The sequence below is a fragment of the Cyprinodon variegatus genome, unplaced genomic scaffold (assembly GCF_000732505.1).
Source record: "Cyprinodon variegatus isolate N-32 unplaced genomic scaffold, C_variegatus-1.0 Scaffold418, whole genome shotgun sequence".
NCBI lineage: Eukaryota > Metazoa > Chordata > Actinopteri > Cyprinodontiformes > Cyprinodontidae > Cyprinodon > Cyprinodon variegatus.
Window position 1 is genome coordinate 275,758 of NW_015150871.1, and position 23,755 is coordinate 299,512.

The 23,755-nt window shown below is 35.9% G+C and overlaps 1 protein-coding gene across 1 annotated transcript in view; it reads right to left on the reverse strand.

Annotated features, from left to right (window-relative positions):
* The window catches only part of ccdc146 (coiled-coil domain containing 146), a 66,055-nt gene that overhangs the window by 20,701 nt on the left and 21,599 nt on the right, over nucleotides 1–23,755 (reverse strand). Inside the window, exons 3-17 of the mRNA XM_015388283.1 lie at nucleotides 23,455–23,673; nucleotides 20,327–20,378; nucleotides 16,899–16,981; nucleotides 15,137–15,230; nucleotides 14,944–15,017; nucleotides 12,407–12,634; nucleotides 12,203–12,292; nucleotides 9,757–9,856; nucleotides 8,191–8,283; nucleotides 5,042–5,227; nucleotides 4,788–4,876; nucleotides 2,271–2,435; nucleotides 1,117–1,192; nucleotides 485–633; nucleotides 157–385 (exon numbers count right to left, since the gene is read on the reverse strand). Coding sequence (XP_015243769.1) covers nucleotides 157–385; nucleotides 485–633; nucleotides 1,117–1,192; nucleotides 2,271–2,435; nucleotides 4,788–4,876; nucleotides 5,042–5,227; nucleotides 8,191–8,283; nucleotides 9,757–9,856; nucleotides 12,203–12,292; nucleotides 12,407–12,634; nucleotides 14,944–15,017; nucleotides 15,137–15,230; nucleotides 16,899–16,981; nucleotides 20,327–20,378; nucleotides 23,455–23,673 — 1,927 coding nt within the window. The remainder of the gene's footprint in view (nucleotides 1–156; nucleotides 386–484; nucleotides 634–1,116; nucleotides 1,193–2,270; nucleotides 2,436–4,787; nucleotides 4,877–5,041; nucleotides 5,228–8,190; nucleotides 8,284–9,756; nucleotides 9,857–12,202; nucleotides 12,293–12,406; nucleotides 12,635–14,943; nucleotides 15,018–15,136; nucleotides 15,231–16,898; nucleotides 16,982–20,326; nucleotides 20,379–23,454; nucleotides 23,674–23,755) is intronic.

Sequence of the window (23,755 nt, forward strand, 5' to 3'; positions counted from 1 at the left end):
GGCCCTAACACCAAAGCCGGATTAAAATTAGAGATGGACACTTCCCTCCTGGCTGTCCTGGTAAGGATTCTTTCCCTTAAGACTTTTTTCATTGATTTGATAGGATAACATGTCGTCCTAGAGTTATAAACTATTATGCATGCACATTTTCTCTACCTCGATCTGCAGCATGGTGATCTCCTCTTCTATCTTCCTCTTAAGGATCCCGTCCCCCTTCTTCAGGTCTATTTGCCTCTTCTCCTCATTAATCTTTATCTTCAATTCTCTCATATCAGTCTCCATGGTCTCCATTGCCATGTTTCTGTTAGTGATGGCTGCCTCCAGGTTCTTCGTCTGCTCACAATAGTTTAACAAAACTTTTTCCTGTTCCAGGAGCTGTATTCCCCTGTACAAAAAACAGAGAAAAAGATCATAGAGAATAATACTTAGTGGAGGATAAATCTACCTGCCATACAGATGTGGGGAAAAATAATAATGAGCTTACAGAATAATGCGTCTCTGTGAGGCTTTTTCAAGCCCTTTCTTTAGTCCCAGAAGGGTATTCTGTTGGAACTCGATCATTTGGGAGAGATTTGTTAGCTCCAGTTTGTTGTCTTCATACTTTTGACTGATTTGATGCCGTTTGCAGGTAAACTGGAAAATGTTAATAAATCAAAATCCCATTTTTAAAACTTACAGTAAATGTACACTTATGGTGAGTGGAGCAAAGAGCATGACAAATCCAGTTTGAGTAGAAACAAACTTATTTTGGTCATAAACAACATAAGCAAATATATAAATTGCAGAAAGCAGAGAGGTCCATAAACTCATAAACAGCCTGTGTGTGAGAAACGGCTCAAAAGCCTCATTAAAAGGTACAAATAATGCTGGATGTGCAGTAGCTTATAGATACCTATGAAACAGTCCAAAATAAAAAGGGTAAGAACTTCCACTAGAAAGTTGCTTCTGGCTTACTAAGAAAAAAAACATGCTTTGATAAATCCCCAGAAATGTCGTCCAGCTCTCGTTAATGAGAGGCGTAGTGTAGTATCATTTCTGTTGGATATTGACTGTGCTTCAGTCTTAGACATGCATTGCACTCATTTTACCCCACATTTTGAGTGTTTGTGAGCAGACCTTAGATATCTCATTACACAGTCTTTCCCTCGTTTTGGAACCATTGGAGACGTTTATACGAGCTTTTGTTAATAATCTGAAACAGACATACAAAGACATGTTAAACAGCACATACCCATTGAACTATTTCCCCATTTTGTTAGGATACAGCTAAACTTTACTGTGTTGCATAAGCATTCTTTGTGAAAGACAAATGCAAAGAAGTGCAGTGCATTTATATGTTTTTAAAACACTAAAAGCGTGACTTTCAGTAGTGATCGTGTCCTTTTAACTAGTTTAAGTAATATCCAGTTGATATAAGAAGTTTCCTAATTTTGCATAACTGTTCACTCAGTTCCCTAACAAACCTTTAAGGCCTTCATGTAGCAGCTTTATAGTAACTGCATTATGAACACTATGAGAGACAAAAGACATGTAAGGGTGAACTTTTAAAGCAGTTATGTTATAGTATTTGTAAACTGACAAACAAAGCCTTCTTTGAAAACTGTTAAGAATAAAGCTGCTATGGTAAAAAAAGCCATAAACGCAATCTGGTATGCATCTATAAAAACAGATTGCTCATTAGTCTAAACATGCCACCCAAATAGTTAAAACAAAGTCAGGGAGGCTGACAGGAGTTATGAGATAAATGCAGCTCATTTTTGAAGGAAAAAAGCTTAACAAATGTCTTGAATCTGGGATGGAGTTTCACCCTCCAGAAGGAGCATGATCATAAGAATACAGCTAGAGCTTTAAGCCTTTGTGCTTTATGCATCTGCAAGGTCTGCACAGCAAAATGTTTTCATTTCAGCTACCAAAACTATCTGTGCAGCCTGATTTTTCTGCCATTTTGCAAGTAAGAGTCATTTAAAATCCTGATTTTCAAAATGCAACAAAAATTTGCACAAATAATTGAAGCAAACAAGGATCACTACTAATTACAAACCCTAAATGCAAATCCACTAGATTTGTATTTGCAAAAAACAAGGACAAAGAAAAACATCCCTTTTCCATTCACTTTGCAGATATCCACGTAATTTAGTTTTTCACATGGAATCCCTAAAAATATATATTATTGTTGTGGTTGTTATATAACTAAATGCTAACAATTCTTGATCTGTTATGTAGGTTTATCCAGTTTAACAGTAAGCCCAAGCTGAAACAAATCAACACACCTGTCCTTGCTATCAGCGATGGAGCGCTGAATTTCCATCTCGTTCCCAAGGATGTTTAGTTGCTCTCCCAAATCCGAAATTGTCTGTGAGGCAATTTGTTTTAGCCTCACATACTTATTCTTCTCTTCCTTGAATTGATTATAGAGTTTTGCATACTGTGATACTCTGAGGAACAAAAAATAAAAAAGCAATTGGTTAGAAATTTGTCCCCATCAAGGAAAACTGGAAGCTGCATTATTAGACAGTCGGATATACCATTTTTACAGCTTCTTTTAATGTAAAATTTAGGCTTGTTTTGCACAGCATCTGTTTATTTTCATCTTTATAGAATAGAAATATGAACAAAAGTGAGGTGGGAATCATTAATTGTGAAGAACAAATAAACAAAGAACTAAACATCCAAGAATGCACAGAACACCAAAGTCTGGCATCAGCGTATTATCACTAATCTCCATTTATTCATTGGATTGCTAATAGACATATTAAAAATTACCTGCCGCCTTCTTGGTACTCCCCACTCTCACGGAGTCGCACCATAAAAATTTCTGTTATGTCATGTATTTACCATAACATTATAATCAATACATGTACATCATTAATTAAGCACTTTTGGCACATCAGCAGATAATATCTCACTACAGTATTATTATGCTCCAATACCACACTCATTTGTAATGATGGATTTGTATAATATGTTAAATTACATGAGTTATTGACTTTATTCTGAATATGCAATGTGATGTGCCTATTTTTTTGAATAAATTACATGATCTACTGAATCTATGAAACAGCAAGTTTTTGTTAAGGTGATGACTTTATCTTTATTTTAAAGACTTAAGCCCTCCTGAAAACGAGAACATTATCATTGTTCGATGCTGTAGCGCACTTATTGTTTACATTTTAACCGGTCTAACTAATGAGTACCAGTATGGCGGCTGGTGACCTTACAGAACCATGTACTACCAACAGCCTACCAACAATCCATTGAATAAATAGAGATCAGCGAGTATTATACAATAGATTCCTATGTAAACAAAAAACAAAAAGCTAATGAAACGTATGTGATAGCTCATAGGGCAAAGATGAGTATGAGGATTTGGGCAGTGAATCTATGGGAATAGTTGGCCAAGAGCAGCAGCATTAATATTCGACAGATCCGGAATATACAAAACAAAAGCACAAACTAAAAACCCACAAACAATTTAAGTCCTACTAACCATCACTTAATAGTCACGATGCACATGGACCTCAATGCTAAATATTCTCCCAACAACTTTTTCAACTTCATTAGCAGATCATATGATGTTTTTTAAGCAATGGAGCAGTGAATGAAATCAGCTGAAAATCTCACAGTTCCTCACAATATCAGTCTTTATTTTAAGAGTGAGATTTTCACAGTAATGTTGCTGTCATAGCCTCCTTCTGTCACGCTGCTCAAACTCAATTAGCCTGTTCACTGTCAATCTTCTCCAAGAGGCATGTTTGACCCTTAAAAAGTCAATGACTGAAGGAGACGTTAATACAATGGCGTACAATATGTAAATCATTTGTTTTGGACAATAAGATCCTCACCCCCACAGAAAAAAAACATATTTGCTATGGGAGGGTGTTCAAACAGGAGCATCCATCGAAGCCAACATTATGAAAGAGTAGCTTGTTTTTTGGCAGTGGAGGGAAATTATCCTCTTTTTTTCCCCTTGCAAGTCAAACTCACTTTTTGCAGATGGAGAATCTTTGCTGGAATGTGAGGGCGCACTTTGATACCCATCCATCAAACATATTCTTATTTAAAAACCCCGTCAAAAAAGCAATCTGTTTACTAGTTGCACTCCTATGCCAGATGAATCACAGTCATCCATATGCTGGGTTCAAATATTCTTCTGTGTAAGAAAATCATATTTTAGAATTGATTTGTTTAGGTTTCATGCTTTCCAGATTTCTATGCCTTTCGTCTCTAAAACGTGATTATATTAACCTTTGTTTATAGGATATTGTTAAACAAACAAAAAAAGGACATTAAAGAAAAGTACCTTGTTTTTGAGCTCACAAAAAAAAAATTGAAGTTTCTCAATAAGGCAAAATACCATCAAAGTAATCTTAATTTCAAATTCAACAACCCAATGATCAGGAAATCATTAAATAAAATTCTTATAAGCAAATGAAGATTCATGCAGGCTAACACTTCAATCAGCTTTCGTTTAAAATTCATGTACGACATGAGGTGTGAACAGTGATTGCTAAATGAGAGAACCACGAGAGGATAAACAAATTTTTAATTATCCTCCTGCTGCGTTTTTTTTGCTTTCGGGAGGATTTATTCCATGTTCAGTGCAGCATCATCAGTATGTTTTCTGCATGCCGTGACCCAAATGAATGCACTGGAGAAGCCTGTTGTTGTGCTGCGAGGCACTGTAGGCGTCAGCACACCGAACTATGACCAATTAGCAGGACACGCATTCCTCTGCAACGTCATCCTTATCCAGACTCGCACACTGAATAGAGGAATGAAAACACCACCTGTGTTGGAGCAACATGTTGAGCTTGTTGTGGTCGATGATGAGCAGCTCTTTTTCTTTGAGCTCCTGCTGGATGCGCTCGCTCAGTTGCTGTGGGAAGATTAAAAAAAAATTATAACTCCACCATCTCCATTGTGTGGGTTTATTAAGATACAAAACCTAATTTTCTAATTATGAATACCTACATTTGAATAATCCTAACAGAAATAATGGGATAGGCTAAAGTGCTTTATATTGTCCTGTGTGTGTTAGTACCTGTGCCTTGAGTCGCTCCTTGTGCTTTTTACCCCTCTCTTCTGCTTTAATCAGTCTTAGACAACTCAGGTTATGGAGTTCTTCTCTAAGATGATTCGACTCCGTCAGCAGCTCTTGAATTATCCTGTAGTGCTGCTTCCTCTGAGTTTCCTCTTCAGCCACAGAAACCTGCTTGGGAACACCTTTCTGCAGTAAAAAATCTCAAATATTTGGGTTAAATTGCTGGAATAAAAACATCAAGATGAAGATAAAAAAAAAAAAAAAAAAAAAAGAAAAAAAACAGATAAACACATTAATAGAAAGAAGAGGAGCATATTCGTAAATAAATCTCCAAAGATGCTTAAAGGGGCAGTGTGCAAGGTTTACCCCCACCTAGTGATGCACTAGCTTAATTACATGTGGCACACTGGTCAAGCTTGTAAGAACAACAACTAAAGCACTTGTCAAATCTGCAAAAATAAACGATGAAAAGTGTAATATTTCTCTGAAAACATATCTAAAAAAAGCCTATGCCCGTTAGATGATACGAATTTAGTACAAAAAAAAGCAGCTGCTAATTGTTGCATTTGAGCACGTCCAGTGTAGGATAACAATCACGTTTAATCTAACAGCTGAAATAAATAAAAAACTAAAATAATCTATGAAATAAAAAAATAAAACAGAAAATGACAACATGGGTCTTCAACTGGGTGAATCACCTGCTATTTATTTGTAAACTATGAGAATGCTTTTATTTTTGATGTGAGGTTATAAGCTTTTCAACACATGTGAAATTGACAAAGCAACACTTTATTTTTGCTAATAAAGATGGCATATTTGTTACACACTGTCCCTTTAAGGCTTTAAATATGGAACCTGCAAAAAAGGAATGGAAGAAAATAAGAAGAGTGGGCTGACAGACATGCAGGCTGAACATAATGTATACACAGGTGGTAGGAAGGAAAAACAGGCAGGGGACAAATAGGAGAAATAAAACTAAAGAAAGACGGTTATAGAAAGAATAGCAATTAGGTTGGACACAAGGATGGAAAAAAGTCAATGGCTTAAGGAAAAATTACACATGAAAAGAATGAAAGAAAAGGGAAACGGGTTACAACTTAGGTAATTAGAATATTTAGAATTAGAATATTGGACACTCATAAGAAACTTTAACTCATAGATTTATTAGACATAGTGCAAAAAAAACACTTTAATTAATGTGATTTTGATGATTATGAATCCAAAAAAGGTTTGAAACAAAACAACTGGTCTTCAGTTCTTATCCTAGATAGCTGATGACGCCAAACCTTACTGTTGCATGGTTATCTTTTAGAAACTTCTTCTCACTCCAGGCTGGGCTTAAAATCTCTCCTCTCATAGAAATTAGGAGAATGAACTGTTGTCTCATTGGGACTCATTATATTTTTTGTCAACTGGCAAAGTTTCATTAGTTTTCTCCAAGACATCTTAAAAGTTGTGCCTCCATGATGTATCCTTAAAAATCTGCACCACTTGCTCCCACCAGTCTTTACTTTGAACATGCAATGTGATTGAATAGAGCATCTAGGCAAGGATTTCTTAAAAATCTCATCTCTACAGTGTAAATAAACACCTTAGATCAGATTTGGCCTTTTATTGAAACTAAAGATTATTGGGCTGCTATATGCATTAAAAAACAATATCTGTTAATAATAGATGTCCCTAGTTATCACATTTATATAATGAAGATTCTGAGTAGGCTCAAGGATATACCATGTGCTTTTATAGATGAGTGGTGTCCCTCATTAGTTGTCAATGACTTTGTTTTTTTATTTTTTTTTTTTTTTTTTTTTTTTTTTTTTTACTCTCTAAGAGCATCCCACCTTCCCTGTCTAAAATATAAACATTTTGACCCTTAAAAGAGTCTTCCTTGTCCTTGAGAAGTACGTTGTTAGTGTAATCTTGTCCTGAGGAGCTGACTATCATTGGCTGAGCCAAAGGTTTGTAGAGGTTGGTTAGTTTCCCCTGTATAGAGGTCGGAGTATTCCTCACTGCACTGTTCTGCATACGCCTCAGTCTGTGTTTAGGTAGTTTGTCCTTGGGATGATGCAACCTCTGTGGGAGGATTTGGCTGGGAATGAAATCAGTGTTGTTTGGAGAAAACCATTCTGAATTGCTCATATCTTCTGCTAATGTGAGGATCAGTATGTTCTGTGTTCTGTTGAGCAATGATGGCTTACAGATAATTAACGCCCAAATGAGCGTCTGAGAAAATTAGAGCACTGCAGAAAAAATTGAATATTAAAAACTCATAACATCACATTTATCAGCTAATTAAACAACAACAACAAAAAAATCAACAGATGTCTCCTGTGACAAGTTAAGCCCATGTAAGATGCATTAACGTTGTGCTGTGGTCCAAAGTCCTGTTAAAGTAAAGTTTGAATTTCATTTGGAAATCAAGGTCCAAGACTTAAGAGGAAAAGCTGAGGAACAGCAGGAATCTATGCTGAGCTGATTTTAAAAAAACTTGGAGATGCTGTGCTTAATTTGGCCATTACATTGGTCAGACCTGAACCACATAGATAACCTATGGATTATTAGGAGGAAGATGAAGCATTAGCATTGCTGATCACCTCCATGTCATGCTACATTGATGCACTAACTCATGCAAAAGAAGCATTTATCAACAGTTGAGTACACATAAATGAATATATTTTAGAAGCATAAAGGTGCTGTGAATGAATTATTTTATTGATATCATGTGGTTTTCTTATTCCCTTAGACATATAATTGTTTGGGGTTTTTAATAATATGTAAGCCATGATCTCAAATCATAAGCCATCAAAATTAAAAGTAATATTCTCAATATTCGCATTATACTCTATGTGTGATGAATCTATGAGATAGTAGTTTCTTTATTAAATGAGTGAAAACAGTATTGAGTTTTTAATGGTCTTCTAATTCACTTGAGATGTAACCTTGGAAATGACATAAGGAACAAGAAAGTAATAATAATAGGAGGGTGTAAGGATAGAAGGGAGGAAGACCATAAAAAATGATGTTTTTCTATACTTGTCAAGTAAAAAAAATTACTTAAATAAAATTCCACATTCTTCCAGACTGTGCAGGAACCCTGGATACAGATAAAACTGCTTTAGGCTGTTGCTGTTATAAGAGCACATCCCCACCTGCTTTTCAAAGCTGGCTTTGAGAGCATCCATCTCCCTCTCAAGCTCCCTCCTTTGCCGAGCGCTGGCCTCTCTTTCGGGAACAGCATCCAGCTGAATATTTAGACCAGAGCGCAGTGGAAATCAAAAGCCTGTTTAAATTTTCATCTGGATACAACATCTTTCATCTGCTTAGAGTTGGTCCTGGATCTCAGCAGCAGAGCTTGTAAGAGATTGTGATTGCAATGAGTTACATGATGAGATAGACGCCTCTTTATGATACAGTCGACATTCTCATAACAAATTTAATCATTCTTTGCATACTGTTACCTTAATCTTAATGTAATAAGCTGTAGCATATCACACTTTTAATGGATTAATCCTTTCAGAAAGAATGGGATAGAATCAAATGCAAATGTTTCAAACAGGACAATTTAATGCCACAAGTTTGCATCAGCTGCAGTCAGAGCTTAATTAAGGTAAAGCCTTATAATAAAACACAGTACTTTTGAAATATTAAACTCCTTAATTACAAAATAATGTGCATTTCTGTGGTGAAGCCTTAGTCATTATGAGAAATGGCTCACGTGAAAATCAGTAATGGGAAAACTTACTAAATAATTCTGTACAGCATATTTGTTTTGCAGAACTTTTTATTCCCCATTGTGCCGTTTTAATTTCCTTTGCTTTTAGTTTGTGCATGCCAAATGTGCTGATGCATATCCAATCGAGTCTGGTTCTCACCCTGGCTTCCTGCATTCTCTCTAAAAATCTGTGCAGAACAGTGAAAGGATGGGAAGATGCAGGATTTAAAAAGTCCTCTGATGATAATAAATGCCTTTTATGTTCTGATAACTGGATATGACTAAAGCCTTCTGTAACTGCCCCAAAACACAGGTGCACCACTAGGCTTACATTTCTTTGCAATTTTTTATTTAAAAAGGCTAAATGTCACTCTGAAGAATGCATTACAGTTTGTGTCTAAACTGGAAGAAATTCATATTTTAGTTACCTGCAATATGTTCTAAAATTATGCAATAGCTTCTCAGGTTTTCTCATTTTCATTTTTCAAGAAAAAATTAGGTTGCTCTTTAACAAAGTCACTTTTTGTCAGTATGTTGCTTTTCTGTCATTTTGTGTCATTTTATTGAGATGTAATGTCCCAGTAAGGAAACTGTATTAAACTTAAAAATAAATCCAATCACCTTTAAGGTAATAAAGGTTAATTACCCAAAATTTAAGCCATTCCATTAACCAGCTCTGGCTGTAGGTTCACAGCAGAGTTAAACTCAATCCTCTGAAGTCTTGCTGATTAAAAGATTATTTACAACAGGAGTGTTTTTTTTTTATCTACATGTCTTCATATAATTTTTGACCAACCTCATTGTCTCTCCTTAAACAAAATGATTCCTATAGTGTAATGTTGCTGCTGCTGTTTCATAGTGAGGACAGAGTGTTCATGGTGATGTTTAACAATGTTCTACAAGTTTGCAGTGTTTTCTTTCTTTCCATCCCTCCACAAAGGCTGCATTTTTTAAAACGAATAAATATGCAGATCTGTAAACTATGCAAGAAAATATTACAAACCAACTGCACTTGAATCTGCTTGTAGGTAGATTGTGTGAACTCAAGCTGCTCAGTGGCCATGGCTACTGCTTGCTCCATCCGTCTCAGGGCTTCCACCTGCCTAAGGAAAAACAACAGAACCTTTGAAATATTTATTATATCTATTGCAGGCTCTACTTTCTACATTTTTCCACAAGAACTCTTTTAGAAAAGTCAAGCAACTAGTCGATTTTGTTCATAGATTTCTGTCAGAAATAAAAACAAAAGTTAAAGTCATAGATACAATCTAGAATCATTATGTAACGAGTGATACATTCCAAACATTTGTTTGTTATAATTTTGATGATCGCTTACAGATAACAGAAATTTAAATCCTTTAAAGGATTATCAAGTGAAATTGATTCAAGGTTTGGGGAAACTTTACAAGTCACAGAGGACACAACCGTCACATTTCTCATGTTAAGCCACTCTTGAACCAGAGTTGATGTCAGATGCATCTTATCCGAGCTTCAGTGAAAAATGTCAGGACTGTTATTTAATGATGCAAAGCTTTTAGTTTTTTTTTTATTTAAATATACAGCCATCCTGCATCTGCAGGTGTCCTTTTGTCATTTTAGTCCTTTTTTCCCCACCACAAACCATGTCAGTCAGTGATGCTTTGGGGTGCCATGTCATCTGCTGGTGTTGTTCCACTGTGTTTCCTAAGTCCACAGTCAATGAAGCAGTCTTATGGGGAAATTCCAGCACTTTATGCTGGTCTATGATGAAAGGCTGTATGAAGCAGCCGATTTTATTTTTCAAACAGGACTTGGCACCTGTCCATAGTGCTGAAGGTAGCACCACAGTGATCCTGTTCTTGACCAGAAAGCAAACTTCCCTGACCTGAACCCAATAGAAAATCTATGGGCTGTTTTCAGGGGCACGATTAGAGACATCAAACCCAGCAAGGCAGATGACCTGAAGGCAGCTATATAGGACAGCAGGCTTATTAAACCTACACAGTGCCACAGGCACCTCTATGCCACAGCACATTGACGCTGTAACTCATTAAATAATCGTTTCAGTTTCCAAAGATTCTGCCAAAAATATTCTTTTATCAAAATTTTTTTTTCAGATTACTTATGTAAAGATATACACTAATTAGTATAGCAATACTAGAAAAAAAAGTCAATATTTTATTTTAAAGTGAGAATTTGAAGAGAAGTGTAGAAGAGAATTGAGTTCAGACACCGTCCTTTGTAAAACCACCTTTTACTGAAGTAACAGCTACACAATTTAGGGGTTTGTAAAGATAATCTCCGTAAACCTAGATCATTTTTACCATTGTTATTATTTTATTTCTCAATGCAAAAAAAAAAAAAAAAGCTTGAGATTATTCAGTAACACTTTCAAAGCTGGGCTTATTGCTTATCATCATCCAAACTTTGCTTTAATCTTATTTATTTCTTTATTCTGGACAATTCTGCTGTGTTCCCTAGTCATAACGGTGTTTTATTTTCATATCCTTTATCTAACAACCCTAAGAGACCTTTGCACAGCTAATCCCCCCCCTCCGGACACCTTGTTTTCCATACTATAGGGAGCACTGGATTATAAGGTGTTATCAATAAATGGTTTGTTTCTGAACTCTTTTTATATACAAGGTACACCAGACTATGGTGTAGGTCATTATCTTACGTCTCCCACTTCTGTACTATTAATCCATTAACACTCAATTCACTCTTAGCATCTACTGCTTAACTGATAGTGGTAAGTTTAAAGTCCGCTTTGTAAGCATTTTTCTTGTATAAACGGATTATAAGGCGCACAATCATTTTTTGAGAGCATTAAAGGCTTTTAAATGTGAAAACTAGGAGAAGTGACTACTTAAGTTTCCACCAGATTTATTTCAGAACATCAGTTTAAAGAGGTGGCCCTGTTTCCTTGCATTTGGACTGTCCAATGTTTGACTTTGCTGGAGTCCTTAGGAAATAATGACAGTGTATGGTTGTTCTGTAACTGTTAGTGATGGGCAACATTTCCGCCAGCAATCCAAGGGCAGGTGCCTATAGCGAATGGATGGATGCACAGTTTACAGGACTATTGATGAATGCATTACACCTCAGATCATCTGTGCACATTTATTCACCACTTTGTGATGGTCCATCACACTAAATGCTAAGATAATGAATAAAGGTTTTTGGCTGTTCAGAGACTCATTTTCACAAAGTGACAAGAAGGTAGAAATATTTTTTCAAGGTTTTGTGAAATTATACCTTATTTATTTTTTTTTTTTAAGTGAATCTTATTACCAACTAGGCATTCACTGTGCACATTTGTTTTATGGTGATGTTATTAACTTGAGAAAAGCCACAGTCTCTGTAACATCCTTTCATGTTGACTTTGAGCTGTGTAACTTAAATGAACAGAGGGAAAATGCATAGAAGGAAACCAAAAAGTGAGAATTAGATGGACATAGGAAGTGTACCTATGTTTCTTTCTGAGCTGAACAGATTGGCTGTTGCAAAGCTGCTTTCTGTCAATCATTAGGTTCAGCAACTTCATTTCTAAAATACCACTGAAAAAGAAGAAAACACACACACACACTTATATGAACACTACTACATAAAAAAAACCATAAAGCATCTCATTCCAGTAAATATTTTTATAAGTTGAAAGACAAAAATGCCACCTGCTGCCCATGATTTCAGCGAATTCCTCCCTGCTGATCTCCTGCTCCTTCAGTAGCCGTCTGTTTTCCTTTTGACATGCCTCTATTTGGGCTCTGAGCTGCTCCAGCTCCTGCATTGCCTCCTGTCTCCTCATCTCCAGGGACTGATTACCCTCACTCACACTCCTCATCTGATGCTTAGTTTCTGAAAGCTCCATATTCAGGGACTCCATCCTCTTCATTGCAACTCTAGGGTTTATTTAGAGACATGACAAAAAAGATCGTTGAACATGTGAAGATGCTGTTAAAATGAACAGCATCTAAAAAATAATAATAGTACAGGAATCTTTTAGGTTTTAAGTTTCAAATTTCAAGCCATTTTTCATGGTTAGTTCCCCAGCCTTGCTCGAAAATTAAAATATAAATATAGAATCAGTAAAATAAATGATTAATGCTTGAGACATATGGTTGATTTCAGCCCGGTGGCACCAGTTCTGAGTGACTTTTTGCTTCGGATCGTGACAACAGCTAAATAACAAGCATCTTTAAGTTCAGTGTTTATGTGAAACATTCTGGAAAGCAAAAAAAACGTATTAGAAGCAATAAACCTACTAAAATGAGACCCTGGAACACTGTCAGAGGAAGTTCAGAGGAAAAAAAGAGGAAATGATCCAGTTAGACTGGAAAAACATTAGAGGGGTGTAACACTGGTAAAAAAAAATCCAAAGACTTGAAGCATATGGGGAACAGGCTTGTTTCTAATACACTGTAGCTGCAAAATATAATTTTTTTATGTTGTGTCAAAAGTGCTTTTCTTGGTTCCCTCTGTTGAAGTTCATGTGGATAGTTTAGTTTACACTAAATGAAAAACATGTTTCAATGATAAAGTTTGCTGCAGTTTAAAAATTTGGTTAAAAAACAATAAAAAAATTGCAAAACTTAACGCAAATGCATCTCAACATGTTACTAAAATTAGAACTCAAAAAATTGCAGGGAAAGCAACACACCAAACAGCATGAAAAGGGGATTCAGGTGGCTTAATACATGGCATGGTTGTTTTTTATTACACTGTTGTTTTTTTTTTTGAGAAATTCAGGAAAAGCTGATCTTCTATGATTTTCAAAAACAAAAATCCCTTGGAGTCACGTAAACTGGTGAAAAAAGGAGAAAATAGCAGCTGAATGTTTAGTATATTAGAAGAAATTGATTCTAGTTAAACACAGGAATGGATGAGCTGCTGTACCAGAGGATGTCACTCCTGTTAACTAAAAACAGGAAACTGAGGCTACATTTGGACAACAGATTGGAAAAACGTCATCCGAAACAGATGGAGCACCTCTGGGATGGGTTGAAAACTGGAGGGTTTCATCAAAACTAGAAAAACAACTGTGTGATGTGATTATGTGAAGGTGAACCAAAATCTGTAGAATTTATGCCAGGAGGAACTGAAGCAAAAAGGAATTGTGTGATACCAGCTTAGTGAGAGTATTTTACCTTGATACTGAAAAATATATATTACATTTTCTCAAAATGTTCTCCTTTAAGTTAACATATAAATAAGCTATTCTAATGTCAAGGTTTTGGTTTTAAGGTTTGGGCTGAGATGGCCATTGAAGAAGATTGATTTTATCTGTGATGAACAATGGATTCTAATAAGAAGCATGGCCTTTGGAAGGAAAACAAGCCCACAGCATCACAGATCCTCCATCACACTTATCAATGAGGATTCTTACCACCAACTTTCCCTTATTTCAAGAAGTACATACATGTAATATTTACTTTTTTCAGTTCTATCTGACATTACAGTACAAATGAGCTCTTCTGATGTAAAAATATATCAATTTTAAAGCCCATCGCAGGACCTACTGTATAAGGGCTTCGCCTCTAGAAAGGTGATTTATTCATATGTATTTTGTCATTTTATCTATTACATAGATGAGCGCAGTTTTGTAATATCTTTTTGAAGCTACGTCTTCATAAAACACATCATGCTGCTTTGCTGATTTTGCTGTTCCGTGTGCTCCAACCTTGTCCATTTTCTTCGCCAGCAATCTTCCTTTCCCCTCGACAACTCAGAGAGCAAAACATTTAACTCTTTCTTTTCCGAGCCCTTTGGTCTACCCCTGCCTCACATCCGTGTTGTTGACTCGTATCAGAATCTAGGGTCATTTATGAGATATTAATTGGGTAGGATCTATTAGCAGCTATTTCCATGCAACCATAACAGCAATTTTCAATATGCATAGATGAGCTGTATAAATCTTAGAAACAGCTCAGCATCCACACCAGCTTAAAAAAATGCTAAAAATATAACTATTTCTACAAACTACTGGATAAGAAATGAAAATGTTTTGATTTTGGGGGTTGTTTCTGTACATCAAGGAAAGTTTGACCATGTGCAACATGAAAGAAAACAATCCTCATATGCAAAACTGTAATAAGATCCCAGTGGATGGAGGGAAAGCTTGCTAAAGAAAATGTACAGCAGTTCTGAATATAGACAAATTTTTCTGTCTAACCCATCAAGTAAAAATTGACAAAGGGTTGAAATCACTTACTTCCATACAGAGCGTTTTCTTTCGATGTCCCTCATTATCTGGTTAGGTATGCAGGCAAGCTGCGCTTTCTCAGCCTTGAAACAACAATATAGAGAAAGGCGATCAAAGGCATAAGAGGACAGATGTTATGTATGTATTCTATTCATGGTGTTAAGGCCACCAACTGAGCCCAGTCACTCACACACAAACAAACCTCTTTGATTTTGATGATCATCTTATTTTCCTCCAACTCCTTTTGTTCTTTTAATAGAAGCGTTTCAAGTGTTTCCAAATCCTCAATCAGTTTTCTGTTCATTAAATAAATGCAGAGGGATATATTACCATGTGTGTTTGTCTTATTTTTATTTCTTACCCGCTTAGAAACTAGAAAGAATCTGGTAGAGGATCCAAGAAAGGACACAAGGAGGTACAATTTAAAAATCACAAAGTGGACATGTCAAACTTGATTTTATAAGCCATAAGACATTTAGTTCATTGAAGTTTTGAAGCCTATTGCAGCAGGGTTAACCTGTTCCTGGCTTCTGTTTTATCTCAGGACACTTGACATACGCTCATCTTTATCAAAGTATTTACCTTTTAATATATTTTCATTTTTATTTTGTCGCTTTTACTTTGATGAATTCTAATGGGATTTAATATCAGAAACCAGCTTATTGTCTTTGTAAAGTGCCTCAAGATGACATGTGATGTGATGTTGGCGCTATATAAATGAACTGAATTCAGTCTGGTGACTGCAGGAGTCACCTTCTTCATTAATGTAAATTAACTCAACAAAAAAAATACAACTGCTCAGCAAAGACTTTAGAGATTTTTCAAAGAACAAAGGAGAAGTAACACTTTCATGAAGGAACCAAAGAGGTTCAATCAGGAATAAAGATGGAAGGTTTACTATGAAAAAACTTCATGCTGTTTTCAGTGGAATTAATCACAGATGGGAAGGAGAACAGATGTAAAAAAAAAAAAAAAAGTTTTGATAAAAAATAAAAAACAGAAGCTTGTTCAAGGCAAACAATGTGAAGATGGAAATAATTAAACAGAACAGAAGTTGCCAAGATAGGTCAAATTAGGGAGATTAACAGAACAGAGGAATGCATTCTGTTAGCAGGTCGCAAGTTAACAGAAGCTTAGAGGGGAGTCTCAAAAGGGCGAATGGGTGTACAGAAATGAACACGCAGGACAAAAAACAGAACATTCACAAAGCCGAAAAAAAGCTCAGAAACAAAAGCAAAACTAAAGTCAGCAATGACAAACTCAATGGTAAAAGGGATCAAACCATCAAATTAGATTTATAAAATACAAAAACAAAGCTTCAAGTTTAAAACATTATGACATGTGTTTCAGATTAATAAACAATAATCCAAGTTTTGGGCATCTTATACAACGTTATTCAGAACATCAATGTCATCCTAAAAAATGAAAAAGATATGAGATGATGATTAAATGTAGAGCCATAAACAGAACATTTCTGTTCAGAGTTTCTTGCGTTGGAATAAAACAGAGGCTGTGTCAGAATGTCTGCCCTAACCCCTAGATCCCTCAATCTCTATATAGAGTGGGAACTATATAGAGCACTTTATAGTGAACTTAATTAAGTCACCTTTTGGACATATGATCACTACTATCCGCTCCATCTTTGTCATGTGACTCCGCCTCTCTGGAAGGGTGTCAGGCTGTGACAAGAAATCCCATAAAGCTTTGCGAGGAGAGCTCTTCTCACAAAGCATTCCAGGATATATCTGCTCATCTAGTGATCATCGATAATCACTACTTTTCAAGGTGGATTATATGAAAATTCGAGTCCACTACTTTTGCATCCACGAGACATTTGGACACCGATTTAAAATAGCGTAACCACTTTATAGTGCCTTATATGGATGATTAGGGCAGACATCAGGATACAGCCCCAGTCATGGAGCTCCACCACTCAAGTTCTGCCCTCATGAAAGATTTCTTACCTTACATCTTGTTGTCTCTGAGCCACTTCATTCTTCAAAACATCAAGTTTGCCCTTCAACAGGTTTGTGTTGCTCTCCATGTCCTGAATTACAATAGGAATAAATATCATTATTGAGCATTTTCAACGGACCTCAAAATTCTCAGAGGAGTTATCATTATTTATCCATATAGACTTTAGGTTTAATGTTTGAAACCCGAAGCATTATTCATAGTTCAACTGAAGGAATTTAGCCTATATTGTCTTATATAATTAATTCTTAATCTCCACACAGGGATACATTTTCTCCTTCAGCAAAATGTAAATAGTAGTTAATGTTGTAACCAATGTATTCCTGGAGATGCTGCTATGAAATATGCATTTAAACAGTGAAAGTACTTCATTTAATAGCATCTCTGCCCATAACAAAAAAGTTGGCACAGCAGATAAATATGCAAATATTATAAGTCCATTTCATCAGATCATCCTTTGAGTCTAATAAGATGAAGGCCCAGCCAGATATATCATCCCAAATAAAGGTGTAGATATTTCTTAAATCAGAATTTGTTCTCTGAAAGACAATCCCTTGACATGTGAAAATGTTATTCAGGATATTCTGCACAGAATTCCGGCAATGCATCAGACGCAACAGAAATAAGGTGGATATGTAATTAAATTTTTATGGAAGAAGGATATTTATCTTATGGCCATTTTTGGCTCAAAAGCTGCAATCAAAAATTAGCCATGAGTGGAATTGCAACCAGCCAGAGAAGCACATTTGGAAGCATCTGAAATTACATAATCAGTAAAAAGTTGCAGCAATATATCTCTAAAAAGATATGGCCAGCAGCTGGTTTAAGTTATTCAAAGCTCAAACTCCGCTCTTTAAAAGCAAAAGCGGCAAAATATATTCTGGTGCAATAATTCCGAGAGTCACTAAAGGGCCTTTGGTTCATTCATGCAATACTAGTCATATTCTATTCAGCAAAATTCATGTTTTTATTATCGATCCCTAAACTAGTATAGTGTCACTTTACTACATTCAGTAAAGTTGCACAATATTGTGACTAAAAAAGACTAAATTAAAAAGATTTAAAATGCCCTGTGACATTAGAGTTCTGTACACAAAGCACAGCTTTAGAATACACTAAAGAGCAGTAGGAGCCAATGACTTAATGTTTTTCTCTTAATTAAACATAACAGTAATTGCATAAAATGAATATTTACTGCACCCTGCATAGTAACTGCCACCTCTGGTAAAGATTAAATCAAAGTCTTGAGATCTGTTGAAATCTGTTATTGAGAGTAAAAAAAAAAACAAAACAACATAAAACCTTTAAGTATTATTCATTTAGAAGAAATCTCATGTTAACTATAACATATTTGGTGAAATTAATTTTAATGACCTCACAGAATTTGATCATATACTATAGAATGAGATAGTCTAGAGTTTTGAAACTCCCTTCAGCTCATTTCACATGTTTATTTGTAGTATTTTGGTCTTGGGACTGAGATAACCTTGGAAATAGTTTTTTGTTGTGTCTGGTGAACCATGCATTGGTTTGATCTATTCATATGCTTTGCATTAAGATGCTGGCAGAGACGCCGGGTTTATAATCAAAATGTGATTCCAAAGGCATATAAACTGGCCTACAGTATTATAGATGAGTCTTTATGGGTGACAGTAGGCCTGAACTGCTCCCCAACTTATTCCTTAATTTTTTTTTTATGTCAGACTTGCTTTTGTTGCTCAAAAACTTGGTATTAGTTCTCCATGACTACAGCACATTGTTCTAGTTAAAACTAGTAGAAATAGTCTGCAAATTCAACAGGTTTACATTTATGATGGTAGAACAATAGAAATACTTTTTTGGCATACTTTATGCCTGACTGGCATTTAGATGGGGTCTATAGTTGTATAGGAGACTTTGGGATCCTAATATGCCTCTCTTGGCTGCATTTCTCCAATAGGAAGCTTTTTAAATAAATGTTTGGAGGAAAAAAAAAAGTAACATATTTTCTAGTTTTAGTAAGAGCTTTAGGTGTTTTAAACGGTAAATATAATTTACTGTTGACTTTTTTATCTCTTACATAGATTTTATAATGTATTTGAAGTCTAAAGTTCAGAAAAAAAAAATAATTTAATCACTCCCGGTCTTATGCTTATACATCTTACTTGCTCAATATGTTGTTGCTCAGGCCTTAAGCTAGTGATGCGTATAACAAATTGTACACCCTGTGTTTCCCCGGGAAATTACGCTCAATTGTTCAAAATCTTACGAGCAGATGTTAGAGTAGGAAAATTGTACATTTTGCTGCTCAACGTGCCACATCAACCAATCAGAAACTGATCTGTGAGCTGGCAGAGAGAAAGAAACAGTACTGCTGAAATGAAATGAAAATATCTAAATCTGACAGAAAAATATGTTCTCTCTTATTGTTCCGTTAGCGGCTGCAGGGGATTCCCGGTGACAGAACACCATGGGTATGGGAGGGTCTGTGCGGCTCCAACAGAAAAATAATATTTTAAGACAGGATCGTAATCTTGATGAACTGACTGCACAGACCATGTTTTAGGTTTTCTCGCATAAAAATATATTACAACTACTTTCCACCCACTTATCAAAGCAATATATAGCAAAGCCGCTCTCTTCCATTGAACACAGGAGCAGCAGAAGCAAAAGACGCATTTGTACACACTTTATTGAATGTGTTTTTTGTTGCTCATATCACGGTGTGAATGTAGCATTACACTTCGTGATTGTCCGAATGAACCTATGAAACATCATATTTTACTTAAAAATTATTTAGTTTCTGCCTCTAGTAATGCACACATGCTTCCCATAATCAGGACAAAAGTGTAACTGTAACAAAGACAAAAAGTTTTCTGCATTCCACTTCAAAATGTGGGAAATGTTGTTTCAGAGAGTCTAAATTTCCAAATTTAGACCTCCCCCCCGCGCCACGCAAAGCCTAAAGATGTGATACACCAATGTGTACACCCTATGAAGTATTCCTAGCTAAAAACCTGGTTTTGATGTTCCCCTAAATAAAAGTAGTTTCTTTGAATTAAAAGAGAGGCTACAGGAAGTCATTGATCCTCAATTAATGTATGAGCTTAAATAAAGGCTTGGATTTATGCTGCTGCAATTAAACAGGTATATTTTTTAAGCGCCTGAACACATTTTTAACCAAGGTTACCAAAATTGCAGAGAACAAATTCTAAGCTTTTGCAAACTTCACTGCTTTTGGGTTAAAGCAGTATAATATATTATGGATTCACATATTTTCATGTTACTTTGAATTAAACAAAAAAAATATATATATGTGGGGATTAGTCTCAGGATAAATATACATTTTACTTTAATCCTCCAACTGTGTTAAAATTGCTGTTACAGTAGTAATCCGTGCCTCTGAACCTAATTCCAGATGGTGCAATGATGAACTTACAGCAGGTTGAATTCGAATTTCGTTCTCCAAATACTGCTTCTCCTCCCAGAGACTGCATGGCGGTGCATATTAGTAAGATAAGGTGGGGTAGGGTAGGGGTGATGGGTGGGGGTTCAGTCGGGAGAGAGAAAAGGCATGTTTCAGTTCCTGATTCCACAGAAAGAGGAATGCACTACGACAAAGTTGGAGTCACGTTTTTTAAGAATTTGACTAATGTGCATTTTCTTGTAAATACGGCCTCCAAACCAGGCTAATAAAAAAGTTGATTACCAGTAAAGTATAAAAATCTTCTTTTCTTTGTAAAGACACATATAGCATGTGGTTGTAAACGGAACAATCTGGATCTTAAAAAAAAATAATAAAAAAAACACACACACTTCTTGGTTTCAGAGTATGAATGTGCCTATAAGAGGATGATTTCTATGAATTTTTCATCTCCCTGAGGCAGATGCTTTTTGAGCAGTCCATTAAAGTTTGTATGAAATAATTTCAAGTCAGCTTTGTCATTATGAAAAACCTTACAACAGCACATACTGTACAGCTGCACATTTCACAAGGCAAATGATATTAATCTTCCTGACAAGCTAAAATATTGGATATTAACTGATATAGAGAGAACTGGAAGAATGCTGCAATGGGGGGTTGGTGGAGTAGTGCTGAATTCCTGTGGGTCTGTATGGATACAGATAAACTTTTATTTATTTTCAAAGGGGTATTTTTATGTCGAGTGTCTGGTTGTCATGTGTGGACTGATAGTGTGGAAAAGAGGCGAAAGAGGAAAACAACCCAGAGAAGAAGGAAGATAGAAGAGCTTGAGCTGGAAACAGGGGAGAAAGAGATAGTGAGAACACAAGAGAGCTCACTAGTAGAAAAAAAAAAAGTCATAAATAACATGCACTCTGTATATCCCATGCAGATACTACCGCATCTATAGACAATGCCCTGCAAGTATTTTTATTTAATGTTTAAATGACTTCTTCATACCAGAGTCTGCACTAAAAAAACCCACTGTCTCCTAATGACATCGTTCCCATACAATAAACACACACTCATTAAATGGTTTAATGATGTAGATGGAAGGAGGGAATTGTAAATATGAATGACAAACATATCAAGGTTTATTAGAGCAATTTAAACTGCTATTTCATCCTTCTAATTTTGTTTTCTTTCCACAGTTTCAGCAAACCCAAATTGGTTTCATAAAAAATAATAATAATAACACCCTGCTGACTGGTTGCTAACCGGCAAAAGAAAGAAAATCATCAATATGATAATCAGTCTTACAGTTGCTTTAAAAATAAATCTTTTCCTGAACTCTTTCATGATAGAATCACATAGTTCAACATTTTTCTGTGACCAGGTTTTATTCTCTGTGCCCAGGACAAGATTAAAGACAGAGGGTGATTGAACTTTTATGGTTTCAGGCATCTCTTGTGGAATGCTCTGCTACTAGGCATTAAACAGACCTCTTTAATGGATGCTTTTAAATCTCTTAAAAACTAATTTCTATAGAATTCCATTTATATGGTGATTCTATGCATGTTTTAAGTATCGCTATTCATTGCTGATTTTTCTAATGCAATATAAATCCATTAACAATTACAATTTACAATTAAAAAGCATTATCATCGTATTTTATTATTTTGTGACAGGCCAACACAAAGGAGATAGTATTGTGAACAAACTGAAAAAAAAAAAGGTCTTCCAAGTATTCCACAAGCAAAAACCTACAAAGTGAAACCCGTGTTTGTCGTTAGCCTAAATTAAATGATGTGCAGCTAATTGCCTTTAAAGGTCACTTAATAATAAACAGTCATTAGGTTTGATCTCACTTCTTGGCAGGAAATTGAAAATCATTAAGGTACACAGAATCACCACTATAAAACATGGTGCTGGCAGAATCATGCTCCAGTAATAATCTGTTTTGTAGAAACAAGGAAGATTACAATGCATGATGGGAGGAGAAAAGGTGTTAGAGGCCAAAATTAGACATTAAGCATTCATAGAATGGTCCAGTAAAAGTCGACCTTTATTTATTGGTCCAAGCAGGATGTTTTCTCACATATCTTGGAAAAAATAAATTAAATTAAATCTAATTACTCTTTTTAACAATACATTCATAGAGCTTAGAGGGTAAAGCATCATATCAACTTTGAATAAATGCATGCAAAACTCTTTAGATCCTAAAATTAAGCTAAGTACGTCACCCCACAGACACACTTTAAAACTTATTTTGTATTGGTTTATTAAATAAATTCCCCATAAATTAGATTCAAGTTGTTTTCTTCTTGTGACAAAACATGGAAAGGCAACGGATTTTCATTCCACTCCACTCTAAACAGTTGCCCAACATCTATTTTACGGCCTCTAACGTGAGATCACAAGTACATGTTGCACTGTTTAAGAGTCAGAAGCCAAGATATTTGGCAAAATATTCTGGAAAGACTGGGGTATGTTATCATGTTGCCTAGTAATTTTCCGCTAACCTCCCGTTGACACTTGACAATGTGAGGTTTGTGTATGTAGATACTAAAGTAAGTGGTTCTTTTCCATAACTGTGGGTGTGTTTGACCTTTTGGACAAGTGGAGCAGTAAGCTGAGGGAGGAAGACAAGAATCCTGCAGCAAAAATAAGAGGGTTATTGGTTGAGATCATGAAAGGGGCTCTAGAGAGTAAGAACAAAAGAAAGTTAGGGAAGGAAAAGAAGACACAAAATCGTCTATGAAGGCAAGTAATAAAGCAATATACTTTTTTTTTTTTCTTTAGGTAAATCAAAAATGATGTTAGTATTTCTATGGATATATTAGTATGTGTACATTAATCTCTTTCACCTTCACCTCAATCTAAAGTCACTAAAAAGATGCTGCCTCATGGAGTTAACCTCAGTGTTTGTCCCTAGTTACAGTCGTGTACATTAGTGTGAGTCTTAGTGCGCACGCAAGCTTTCCTACCACATTAGTTCCTCCTTCAGCACTCCAGTTTCACTTCTGTCTTCTGTTCTTACTCACTCCTATCCCCTGTGTTCTTTGCTGTTTCATGTTTGTGTTTCTAAGTATTGTTTTACCTGCATGTATTTAATATGAATATTGCTGCACATGTGTGTAAAGGCAGGCATGCATCCATCTCACCACTGCAGGTCGTGCTGTGCTGTGTGCCCCCTCTCCTCAGCAGCTTTTAGTTCGTTGTACGCCTGCAGGAGCTGTCGCCTTAGTTTGCTGACCTCACCATCAGGCTCCTCAGAGGGGCTCTGCTGCTCCTCCAGACTCTGTACCTTAACCTGGATCCGCTCCAGCTCAGCCCGACACCTCTGTGCCTCTTCCAGTACATGCATCTCAGAACTGTGCGCACTGCAGAATATGACAATGAAATAAATGTGTTGCACTCGTACAGTCTTTTAATTCTGTTCCTTTCTTCTTTTATGAAGAAAAC